This window comes from Eutrigla gurnardus (genome assembly GCF_963514095.1).
Source record: "Eutrigla gurnardus genome assembly, chromosome: 21".
Lineage (NCBI taxonomy): Eukaryota > Metazoa > Chordata > Actinopteri > Perciformes > Triglidae > Eutrigla > Eutrigla gurnardus.
The window spans coordinates 4,851,645-4,863,930 of NC_139932.1; the positions used below are offsets into that span (position 1 = coordinate 4,851,645).

The following is a 12,286-nucleotide window of genomic DNA, read 5'->3' on the forward strand; positions in this document are numbered from 1 at the left end:
CATATCTAAACAATAACCAATCATAACTGTGTACTTGATGACTGTGTTTGTAGGATTCAACCAAAGCCATACCTTTGCTTGTGGAGAGCTGCATCCGCTACATCAACCTACATGGTGAGTTTCACTCGTCGACATTCATGTTTCATCGGCTCTGCTGTGATTGATTATAAATAAATACTTTGTATATATTTATTTATAAAATCCAGGGTTTCTGCAGCTCTTGTATAACAGATCTTGGATAGTATTGAGAATACATACACAAATTTTAATTTATAAAAGTCTTAAATAAAAGTTTGTTTGTTCAGTATAATCATGAAACAGGTATTGCATGTAACCTGGTGAATCCAGGTGACTCCCTGAAAACTACTAAAATTGAATAAATAAATAAATATTGATCACAACTGTGGTGTATTGTGAAGGCTAAATAATCTAATAAAGATTAAATAAACTAAACTAAATAAATAAAAATTAAATAATAAAATGCAAGATATAATTTGACAGTTAGTAAGACAATTGATTAGACAGATGATACCATATATAAATGGAAGACATTAATAATGAGCCAAATTAAATAAAAATAATAATCTCATATACAGTAGCTCTTGGTGGGGTAGCCCATCATTTTGTAGTTGTTAAAAGAAGCAGTGATGCCGATTTTCTTCTGCTTATAGACGCTTTTAGTGGGAACATCACAACGTTAGCTGGAGGCAAAACAAAGGAAAGACTGATAGAGTTGTGTGCTGAAGTTACACATCCAAAATGTATATAAATATAACAATGTGAAATAAAAATGAAAAACTACGCAATGGAGGCAGTGGTCGACCACAAAGTTACTGTTCTTGTAGCTTTGAAAATATCGAAAAATAGCGTACACTTAACCTGATGTTATTTTATTCTAGTTGTCTAAAATATGCCTACTGTTGGTAAAACACTTACTGGATAAGTGGCTCCTACAACCCGAGGTTACGATTTTATCGCTCCGTGCTAACGCTCCATGCTAACGCTCCATGCTAACGCCCCATTATGTTCCCAACAGGTCTGCAGCATCAAGGCATATTCCGGGTGTCGGGATCACAGGTGGAAGTCAACGACATCAAGAACTCCTTCGAGAGAGGTGAGTCGGCGGCCGTGAAGGTCACGTGTTGGAGCTTCAGGTGGGTAAACACGTGCTTTAACTCGGTCTGTGCTCGCTGTTCAGGCAACGACCCTCTGATTGACGAGGAGAGCAACCACGACATCAACTCCGTGGCGGGAGTGTTGAAGCTTTACTTCAGGGGTTTGGAGAACCCGCTTTTTCCCAAGGAACGCTTCAATGACCTCATCTCCTGCGTCCGTGAGTCCCGCCGTCTGTTTACCTGAGCACACGGATACTTGTCTTTAGAGTAGGTGGGACTTACACTTCCTGAGGAGGAACTACTTCCCCAAATCCATGTTTCAGCCGAGAAATAAAACGTATAATAAGTCTCCTCACATATTCCAGCCTTGCATGTTTTATGTCACTATTACAGACCTTTACAACACTTAATCATAACAGTAGCTAGCATGTTGGCCATTAGCGATTAGCGGTAGCCCTACAGATTAGCATAAACTCATTAAAAGGGCCGTCATCAACCGCAACATATGAAACAAAGTGAAGTCTGCATCTTAAAGTAATGTAGGCCAATCCCAGCAGATTATGTGGTGCTTTTTATGTTCTATAACTGTAAATCAGGAAGGAATTAGCAAGCTAGCAAGGTAACTAGTTAGCCCCTAAATGACAAAGGACAATTTATAGTCGAGCTGAAATGAAAAATGCCTTTTGAACACATCCTGGACAATATATGCAGAGAAAAATAACATCAAATTGTTAGGATTTTTTTATATCAAAATACAATGTGAAAATAATCAGCCAGTATGAACCAATTCCAAACAATAACATCCATCCATCAATCTGCCTCTTTCAGCAGCACAGAGCTCAAGAAGGTTGTGAGCAAATCTTTGAACGATCAAATTAAATCCCTCCCGACGCCCGATGAAGTCTGTCACCATTCTGAAGATAGAGACCCAACTTACTTACTAACATTCCTATTGCCAGATAATCAGTCAATACACACAGAGCATCGCACCGGAAAAGTGGTGAAAATTAGCCAGTCCGTCCAGGCGTCATGTTTCCAGTTCTGACGAATGAGCTGGAGGGGATTAAAAAAAATCCTGGGGATGAATGCTGGTCGTGGCGGTTCACAAAAGCAAGATGGCTTTTCGTGACCTGAACATTTGTGTTGCTTCCCCGAATCCCACAAATGAGCATCGCTCTGATGTGATCTAAATCTTCAGCTCGCTCGCTCACTCTCCCCGTTGCTTTCTTTGTCTTTATTTCTCTTTTGTCTTCTGTGAAACTCATCCCCTCCTCAGCAGAGACACCTGGGTTTTTGTGTCGTCGGTATTTCAGACGCTCCTCGATGTCTCCGACGACGACGGCTGTTCTGATGTGTGTTTCTTTGCCGGCAGGGATCGAGAACATGTACGAGAGGGCGCAGTGCATCCGTAAGATCCTGCTGGGGGTCCCGAGGGCCACGCTGGTGGTGATGCGTTACCTGTTCGCCTTCCTCAACCAGTGAGTATCCACTCAACGAAGGCCCTTGCCGTTAATGATGATTTCGTCCCACATGGTTTAAAAGCTGAGTGTCGGTAGGAGAGGCCATAAAGCGCTCTGGTTGGAGAGAAGTGATCACTTGAAGCATGTAGAGATGATAAAAGTCTGCAGCCTCTCGGGTGAATATAGAACGAGAGAGCAGATTGTGATGTAGGAGTCTGAACGTGTCAGTATTAAAGTTGAGGGTTAGCTTCATCGTTATTAAAGCAGGAGCTTCACTGTCGAGGAGAGTGGAAATGTTCCCATTGCCATCGACATCACGGGGCTGATTATGGAGACCGAATGTGGAAAAGCTTGTTTCAAAGTGGTTATTTGATGCCAAATACAAGATAATTGGCAGGATAACTGCTGAAGTATTTTACAGCACAAAGGGGAAATACTTCCTTCCACTTGAAAGTCGTTAAAATCTTCTGTTCAGCTACTTTGTTTGTTTCTCAACAAGCTGGAAAAAAGAAAAACGTTTCTGCAGGTTTCTGTCAAAACATGTATCTGCTTTTGTGCTGCACAGTAAGATTTGATCACCTCGTCATTTTCGTACAGATAAACGATTATCCTTTAGGATGGGGTCATAAACTGAGAAGAAACTGAAGCAAAAAATAAAATAAAATCTTCTGAGATGTTTCCTTCCCCACAGCCTCTCCCAGTACAGCGATGAGAACATGATGGATGCTGGGAACCTGGCCATCGTCTACGGCCCCACCCTGCTGCCCACGCCGGACACCCTGGACCAGGTGGCCTGTCAGGCGCACGTCAACGAGGTCATCAAGACGGTGATCCTGAACCACGACAACATCTTCCCAGACACCAAGGAGCTGCCTGGCCCGGTGTATGAGAAGTGTATGACTGGGGACCAGTACTGGTGAGTCCAGTCCCCTTCCTGAAGTCATCACTCGCTCATCTTATTTATGACATTAGAATATCCTTGTGTTCTTACTGTTGTTCTCCATGGAGATTAATGTTCTGAACCCTGATAGACATAAGATGACATTTATTTCCACCATCGACAATGAAAGAAATAACCACTATTGCTGCGTGTTACTGTTGTCGAAGGCAAATGAAAGCTGAAACACCAAACGGCAATGAATCGATGAATCAATGAGTCCCAATGGAGAGAAAAGTCCCTTAACAGACGTTTAGGCAGAAATCTGGAGCAGACCAGATTACCATTAGCAATAGTAGTAGTATTAACAGTAGTAGAAATATGAACAGTAGTAGAAATATTAACAATAGTAGTAATAACAGTAGTAGAAATATTAACAGTACTAGTAATATTAACAGTAGTAGAAATATGAACAATAGTAATAACAGTAGTAGAAATATTAACAGTAGTAGAAATATGAACAGTAGTAGAAATATTAACAATAGTAGTAATAACAGTAGTATAAATATTAACAGTACTAGTAATATTAACAGTAGTAGAAATATGAACAGTAGTAGAAATATCAACAATAGTAGATGTATGAACAGTAGTAGAAATATGAACAGTAGTTGAAATATTAACAGTAGAAATATTAACAGTAGTAGAAATATAAACAGTAATAGAAATATTAAGAGTAGTAGTAATGTTAACAGTAGTAGAAATATGAACAGTAGTAGAAATAATAACAGTAGTAGTAATATTAACAGTAGTAGTAATATTAACAGTAGTAGAAATATAAACAGTAATAGAAATGTTAAGAGTAGTAGTAATGTTAACAGTAAAATAAAAATTAACAGTAGTAGAAATATCAACAATAGTAATATTAAGAGTAGTAGTAATATTAACAGTAGTAGTAATATTAACAGTAGTAGAAATATAAACAGTAGTAGAAATATTAACAGTAGTAGTAATGTTAACAGTAAAATAAAAATTAACAGTAGTAGAAATATCAACAATAGTAATATTAAGAGTAGTAGTGATATTAAAAGTAGTAGTAATATCAACAGTAATAGTATTAACAGTCGTAGTCATGGTAACAGGCACAGCCATGTTTAGATGGATCCATCCCCGTAGACCAGAAACCAGTCAATGATGAGCAGCATCACAAACAGGACCACGGTGGCGGTGCAGTCAGGATCAGGTTCCACCGCGATGCAGGGAAACCTGCAAGATGAGGAAGCACTTAAAACACTCTTTCACTTCCTGTCCACTTCCCCCAAAGCAGTATGGGAAATGTGGGGTGTGGCCCACAGGGTCATGTCTTGACATCCCCTTCTATTGAGATTTTGGTCTGATGTGTAGTCCCAACAGAAACCTTTCCACACATAACAAGTGATGTTTCTGTGGTTGGGGTGTTGAGCCAATCAGTGTTCAGCGTTCCTCTCTTCCTGCTCCTCAGGCTCTTGATTAGTAGCCATGTCTCCATCTGTGCATCCTCCCCTTAGTCGCCGTGGTTACAATGTATCGATGTTCTTCCTGCAGCGAGAGTCCGTTCAGCGAGCCGGGGGCGTTGGAGGAGGCCGAGCCTGACGGTGGCACCGAGACCCAGACCAGCGATGAGGGTACGCATGACCCCTGACCTTCACACAGCGCGCCCACACACACACACACGCACACTCAATCCCTCTGTGTGTCCTGGTGGAGAGAGGTTGCTACGGCAACAGCAGCTATGGAAATATCCCCCTCCACATCCCACCCTCCCTCCTCTCTCTCTATCAGAATAGAAAAGGCTTGAGTTTCTGATTGGTCGAGGCGTGGGAGGAACAAAGCCGCAGGGACGGCTGATTGACAAGTTCAGGTTCACCTCCATTTCCACGTCTGGCCCGTTATCTTCATCTCCTCCTCACCGTCTTTGTTGTCTCCGCGGCAGAGGGCGAGGGCGTGGAGGCAGTGGCGAGGTTCGACTACGTGGGCCGCTCGGGCCGCGAGCTCTCCTTCAAGAAGGGAGCGTCCCTGCAGCTCTTCCAGCGGGCGTCACATGACTGGTGGGAGGGGCGGCACAACGGCAACCACGGCCTGGTGCCTCACCAGTACATCGTGGTGAAGGACAGGCAAGTGGTCAAGCCTTCCTTTCACAAACTTGTGATTTCCATACGTTTGATTACAACTATTCCTCTTGTGGTATTTTTATACATTTTCACTGCGGTCAAAAAAATGTTTGCTCTCCTGGTGTTAATAACAAAAATACACTTTTACCATTTAAAAAAAAAAAAAAGCTTAATTTGAAAACCTATCCCATTCACTACATCCCTCATAGTAATATAGAAATAGAATATTTGTATTATGTAATTAAACAGAATAACATTAACATAATATAGTAGGGAATATAAAATATAATATGATAAATAATACATTTTATGTAATAAAACCAAATGTGATGAATATTTGATATATGACATGACTTAGAGGTATCAGTTATATATTCATTATTTATTCAACATTAGAAGTCAAAGTGCTCAGCAGGGAGACATGCGGATACTGTAAATAAGTGTCTCGGTTCATCCACCGACGGGCTGCATCGATGATCAGGTGGATTTGTCTCCCAGTCTTGTTGATTAACGGCCTCGTTCGGCAGCCGGAGTCACTAACGACTATCGAGTGCCTAATTGATGGCCGGTGTGTTGTGTTGGCTCAGCTCTCGTGTTTCCAGAGCGGTTTGTGCTGACCGGCGGTCTCCGTGTGTCTTCAGGGCCGACGTCATGTTGGAGACGCTCAGTCAGAAAGCGGACAGCGACGGGGGAAGCAGCAGCACCGAGGACAAGCGCTCCCGGAGCGAGCTGAGCTCCCCCACCGACATCAGACCACCGGAGACCTACAACAGGTCCGTCATGTAAGACAGCTTCCATCGTCAGCGGAGGAGAGAGCAGCATTCTGCTGCTTCTCTCACCTCTAAAAATACATACGTGAATATCATCGCACCGCTCTCACCCATCTCTCATGTGACTCTGCAGACACCTCTCTCTCTCTCTCTCTCTCTCTCTCTCTCCTCATTCCTAACATTTCGTCTGTGGGTGAGATCAGTGGTGGAAGGACTATTTGTACCCTTTATTAAAGGACAAGTACCAGTAGAACAATGTAAAGCATTCAAAAATCCTCTTATTTTACAGTATTATGAGCAAAATATACTTCAAGTCAAATGCGAAGCAAATTATTCATGCAACATAACGGATATAAAGACAATGAAATGATGCGACCGAATCAGAAATGGAGCGTAGCGGTCTGTGCTCTCCTGGAGCTCTGTGATAGTCCTCCATATCAGAGTATAAACCAGCGACGCCGTTGTACACACAACAAGGTCGCTGCCGTATTTGTGCCGAGACAGCGTTATTTTCAGTGTTCATGGAGCAGCTACGGTGTTAGCGTAGCCTAGCTCTGATCGAACGCCATACGGAAAACAAGCATTTTAAAACTCTTCTTGCATTTCACAGATTTGGAACTGATTAAAAACTTTAAAAACAGGTTTAATGTCATATAGATAATAGATTATATACAATATAATATGCATGTATTATAATTTCATTGTGTTTTTCAGTATTTTACTCTGAAAAGTAACTCTTGTATACATGTATTGGAGAAAAAAGTGCAATATTCATATATTTAAATATGAAGTAGCATCAAATGTAAATACTCAGGACTTGTGGGACAGATGTTCATCTTTGACTTCCTGTCAACTTCAGCTCATCCTGTTTGTACTTCCTGTTGACAGTCACAGGAGGAAGCGGACTGACGGTTTGTTCCGTCGCCCCCTCGGCCGCTCCAACGACAGCCACTGCCACGGCAACGGGGGGGTGATGGAGCGCAGCTCCCCGCCGGTGACGGGTCACTTCAGCCCCAGGGAGCTGCTGCTGGGGCGCGGTCAGGGCTTGACCCCGCCCCTTGACAGCCCGGAACGCCGCCGCCGCTCCGCGGCCGCCGTGACCATGACGGTGAGCCGACATGATTCGCTGCGGAGGCCGGAGGACACGCCCATCCGGCGCTCATGCAGCGGGCAGCACGGCTTCAGTGACTCGCATCGATCCAGAGCGCTGGACCCCGACGCACTGTCTAAGGTACAAACACGACACGGGAATACACTCAAACAGACAGCATGACTCATATTTAATGGATTGTAATTATAAGAGGAAGACATTTATTTATTAACGCCTTTTAAAAAAAAGTCTCCAATATGCTGTGACAGACAACAGAAAGACAAAACGACGGTAAAAATGTAAACGGATAAAACGGTAGAGAATGATGAGTAATTATGCAGCTGGAGCACTCTCTCAAAGCCAATGGTATTTAAATAATATTCATTTATTCAAACAAACAATGCAGTGATTTTCACAAGGTTGGGTAACCTAAACCCAGAGACTTCACAGTCTATGGAGTGTTTTTACTGCGTTTCCACATGAATGCAGGTTAAAACGGGGAGCTCGACTAAAAACGGATGTGTTGAAGACTAAATATCTGCAAATGAATTAGACAGATTAGACTGGAATGGTCCTTTAAGTTCCATCTTCTTTCATCCATTATTTAATGACTTTTCCTGACCTTTAGATGTTTTCCGTGGTGTACTTTCAGTATCGGCATGGGGATATTTAGGCAGGGTGTGGAGGTCTGGTCTAGTCTTGGTATGGTGACCACCCTGGTGAAGTCTCTCTGATCGTCCTGCAGGACATCGAGGAGACGGTGACGGTGGCCCTGGGGGAGTTGCGGCAGCTGGAGCGGCAGGGCTGCAGACCGGCCCCCGACGTGGTGCTGGACACCCTGGAGCAGATGAAGAACGGCCCCATCACCACCTGCTCCTCCGAGTCTCCCAGCCCCCACAGCACCCCCAGCACCCCGGGAACCCCCGGCACGCCCGGGACCCCCGGCACCCCGAGCCCCCTCAGTCCACTGAGCCCCATCAGCCCGCTACCCGGACCTCCGCCAGGACCTCCCAGACCGGCCAACCCGTCCCCTGACACCCTGGGCTCCTTTAAACCTGTGGCAGCCGCCCGCATGGGGGCTCCACTGCGACCCCCGGCCCTTAAGCCCAAGCCTATGGTCCCGCCTAAGAGCAGCACCCCGCCGCTGCCCCCACCGCTGGACAAATCCTGCACCATGTGAGCCAAAACAGGCCGACGAATGGCTGAATCAGGCCTACCCGGGCCAAAACTGGGCCAGAAGAGGAGATCAGGGTTTCTAATCAACATGAGGGTAGAAGAAGTAAGACAGAGAGAAGGGGTTTTAATGTAGTAATAAACTATAATATATGACATGACCTATGATATGCCATGATATTTCTGTGTTGTCAGGTTGGTGTGTACTCTTGGTGTGTAGGAGTTTACTTTCTCCATGTATTGAAGCATTTATCAAAGGTTAGCCAGCAGAAGTGCTGATGAAGAGACACAGGGACGAAGCGTAGGCAGAGGGTCCTGTCCTGTATGTGAGCTGGTAGTCCGGGAGACGTGGGGAGTGTAGTGCAGCTCCAGTAAAAACGTAGTTTCAGTAACGTGAATGTTGGCTGTAATGTCGCAGCCGAAGAGCCAAAAAGGCTGCTGCTTTCTTTTTAAAAAAACACACAAAAAAGACTCCAGATGGGCTGCTGTATCTGACGAGGAAGAGGAGGACGTGGCAACAATGGTTTCCACAACCGTCCGTGTGACATTAATTTATTTTTTATATTTTTCCACTCGGTTCCGCTGCTAAGCTCACTTACACTTCAAGCCACTGAGACACCTCTCGAGGTCGTCGGCGATACCAAACACACATTATCCAACCAACGTCCAGCTACTTAATGAATGTTTGCAGTATTTACAAAAAAAAAACGACTGTTCAGCCATCTATTGAATGTTCAGCGAGCTGCTGCTGCTGCTTCCGCTGCTGCTAGGCGGCGACTCGCTCAACTTCTAAACAGCCTTCTTGTGTATCTCGGAGGAGGGGGGGGGGGCCTGTGAGCCTGGACCAGAACTTCAAACGGGGTGCGATGGTTGAGTGGAGAGCTTGGACAGAACTTATTCTGGGGGCGGGAGGTTGGGCGTATGATTTTGTTCTCGTTTGTTCGTGTGTGTGTGTGTGTGTTTCCTGCTTGCCTGTCCTTGTTCTTAAGTGCAGAAGCACTAGAATAGTGATAGATGATAGATAATTCATGCCTGCCTTGAGCACCAGAACACGCAAGTGCAAGTTGAGAATGAGAGCAAAAAGCATGCCACTTTGTGTGTGTGTGTGTGTGTGTGTGTGTGTGTGTGTGTGTGTGTGTGTGTGTGTGTGTGTGTGTGTGTGTGTGTGTGTGTGTGTGTGTGTGTGTGTGTGTGTGTGTGTGTTAGGATAATGGTTTACCTGCTTGTGAAGTCACTAGTTAACCTTAAATTCACAATAAGCTAACAGGGTGGGGCTTTGTGTGTAAAGGCCCAAAACAAAACACTTGAACAGCACACTGAATGTGGCCTAATAACCAGGCTGGTAACTGAAATGTGTGTGTGTGTGTGTGTGTGTGTGTGTGTGAGAGAGAGAGAGACATGCTGAGATGGGCTTTGGATGCACATCGGTGTGTGTGTGTGTGTGTATGTGTGTGTGTGTGTGTGTGTGTGTGTGTGTGTGTGTGTGTGTGTGTGTGTGTGTGTGTGTATGTGAAAGTGCCTTTTTTTTAACCCTTGTCTTTTTTGTGGGAAGTTGTGAATCCACTCACGCATGTCCTGAAACGAAGAGCAGCAGCACTCTGAATGAAATAATCATAAAGTGTTTAGTAGATTACTGAATTATGAATTCTAGCATTAACCCATTGTGACATTGCACTTTGATGTATAATAGGAATTGTGTACTTGGCATGTAGCATCATAACATGTTGGTGCATTTTAACTCAAAACGGGAGGTTTTCTTTGAATGCGTTTCATAATAATGGAAATGTTTTTTGGGTTTCTTTTTGTCCGTTAGTGTTGTTGTATTTGAAAACTAAGCTTCCTGAAAGATGAGCTCATATAGCCAAAAGGATTGTATCAACGTGTTGTATTTATATTATAAATAAACCAGAATAAATTAGCATTCAAGTCATTACATTGAAACTTTTTTTTTTTTTATGAAATGTGGCTAAATGTTTTTGTTTGGAGCACTCAATAAACCTCCAGGTGTGTTCTGTAAACCAGTGGCTTCTTCATGTCTTGCTGTCACAGCGCCTTAGAAAGCTGACTCGTGTGGATTAAGTGTTAAAAATGTCACTGAGCTTTTAAACAAGGGTTTCTTACATCTGATTTCATCTGTGGAGAGAACGGGGCACCGATGGTGGACCTGCTAGTTCTGGTGTTCTCTGGTGAATGGACCTGCAGGGTGCTGGACTGTGAGACCAGGACCCACTAGATGACGTCAGGCCCTCATGGATCCTGCTTGCTCAGAAACATGAACACCAGCAGCCTGTTGGAGGTCATGTTGTAGGACCCCTGCTCCTCCTGTTCCTCCTCCACAAAGGAGCAGATACCGGTCCTGGTGTTGGGTTGAAGCCCTTCTACGCTCCTGTCCAGCTCTCCTGGTCTAACCTCTGGTCTCCTGGTCCTCCTCCAGGCTCTTGAGACCTCACGTATGTGGATCCTGGAGGAGCTGGACTACCTGTGAACCTGATCAGTCTGCAGGTACCTCATGCTAAAAATAGTGACAAGGACACTAGTAAAACCCAGAACGGTCAAACTCACATTATTGCACATAGATATTGATATTTAACTGTGTAATTGATATTCAATGTGTGAATGAACAGTGTTGGTTCACAGAGCAGAGTTGATGGACCTGAACCAGCTGTTTCTAGAACCAACAACATGGGGAGAAGTGGACGATGTGCTTTTTGTAGTCCATTATTGTAGATTGTAGTTTCTCATCGGTGTGGATCATCAGCTGTCAATCATCAGCGGCATTATAATAATGTAGCTCAGTGAAAGACTCTCAGAGCACCGCGGCCGACTTTTCCTAAATCCTGATGAGTTCTCCTTTCTGTCTTCATTTTTTAGGGGCAGTGTGTAAAGCATCTGTTGAAACATGTTTTACAGCTGGAGCCTCTGAGAGAAGTCATTGTAATTCGTAGGGGTCAGTATTGGCAAGAACCTCACAATGCGATACGTATCATGATACTTGAGAGAGTCGGCGTCCATGACATGAGTCTCCTTGGTGTGGTCGCTCGAATCGGCCCATGTCGGCGTTCATTTCAGCCGATTCAAATGTATAATCCGCCAGTCGAGTCGGTCATTCTTTTACCATTCTGATTGGTGGAGGCTAGCAGCTTGACTAGCGAATCAGTGAAGCCCGGAAGTGACGATGGTAAACATACCAGATCAACAGTGGAATCGGGTTACATTTTACATTTGAGATTTTTCCGTTCAGAGAGTAATCACAACTACAGTCTACAACCTCACTCTGCTGACAACAGTGACTGGTGAGGACAGCGTGCTCTGTGTTTATGGTCTAGAGAGGACCGGCTACTTCCGGTTTTCGTGTTTTTTGGCCCACAATACAGATTAGCGCTGCCTGTTGTTTTGGAGACATTACGGGTGCAGTCGAATAGTCTTTTTTGCTTAGGAAGGTTCCTAACTGAAGAAGTGACCCGGAAGTAAACAAGTGGCCGCCATGATAAGAGCTGTTCGAATTCTCAAAATGCATAGGAAAGGAGCTCCAATGCTTCCTTTCAGAGCTCCTTTAGCATAGGATGCAACAGACCTTCCTATAGGAAAGGAAAGGAGATCACGCCGACCCACAATTCTTTGCGAGAGCAACATTTAAAGTTATGTGAAAACAAA

At 44.2% G+C, this 12,286-nt stretch overlaps 1 protein-coding gene across 2 annotated transcripts in view; it reads left to right on the forward strand.

Annotated features, from left to right (window-relative positions):
* Window positions 1-10,628, forward strand: part of LOC311032433 (SLIT-ROBO Rho GTPase-activating protein 1-like) — a 36,380-nt gene extending 25,752 nt beyond the window's left edge. The window contains exons 14-23 of one of the 2 annotated variants that reach the window (XM_084039196.1): window positions 54-114; window positions 1,037-1,114; window positions 1,199-1,333; window positions 2,488-2,593; window positions 3,267-3,491; window positions 5,034-5,113; window positions 5,422-5,602; window positions 6,241-6,381; window positions 7,258-7,600; window positions 8,205-10,628. In XM_084039196.1, coding sequence (XP_083895322.1) covers window positions 54-114; window positions 1,037-1,114; window positions 1,199-1,333; window positions 2,488-2,593; window positions 3,267-3,491; window positions 5,034-5,113; window positions 5,422-5,602; window positions 6,241-6,381; window positions 7,258-7,600; window positions 8,205-8,639 — 1,785 coding nt within the window. In that variant the 3' untranslated portion in view covers window positions 8,640-10,628. The remainder of the gene's footprint in view (window positions 1-53; window positions 115-1,036; window positions 1,115-1,198; window positions 1,334-2,487; window positions 2,594-3,266; window positions 3,492-5,033; window positions 5,114-5,421; window positions 5,603-6,240; window positions 6,382-7,257; window positions 7,601-8,204) is intronic. The other variant, XM_084039197.1, reaches the window with a different exon arrangement.
* Window positions 10,629-12,286: the final 1,658 nt, after the last annotated feature.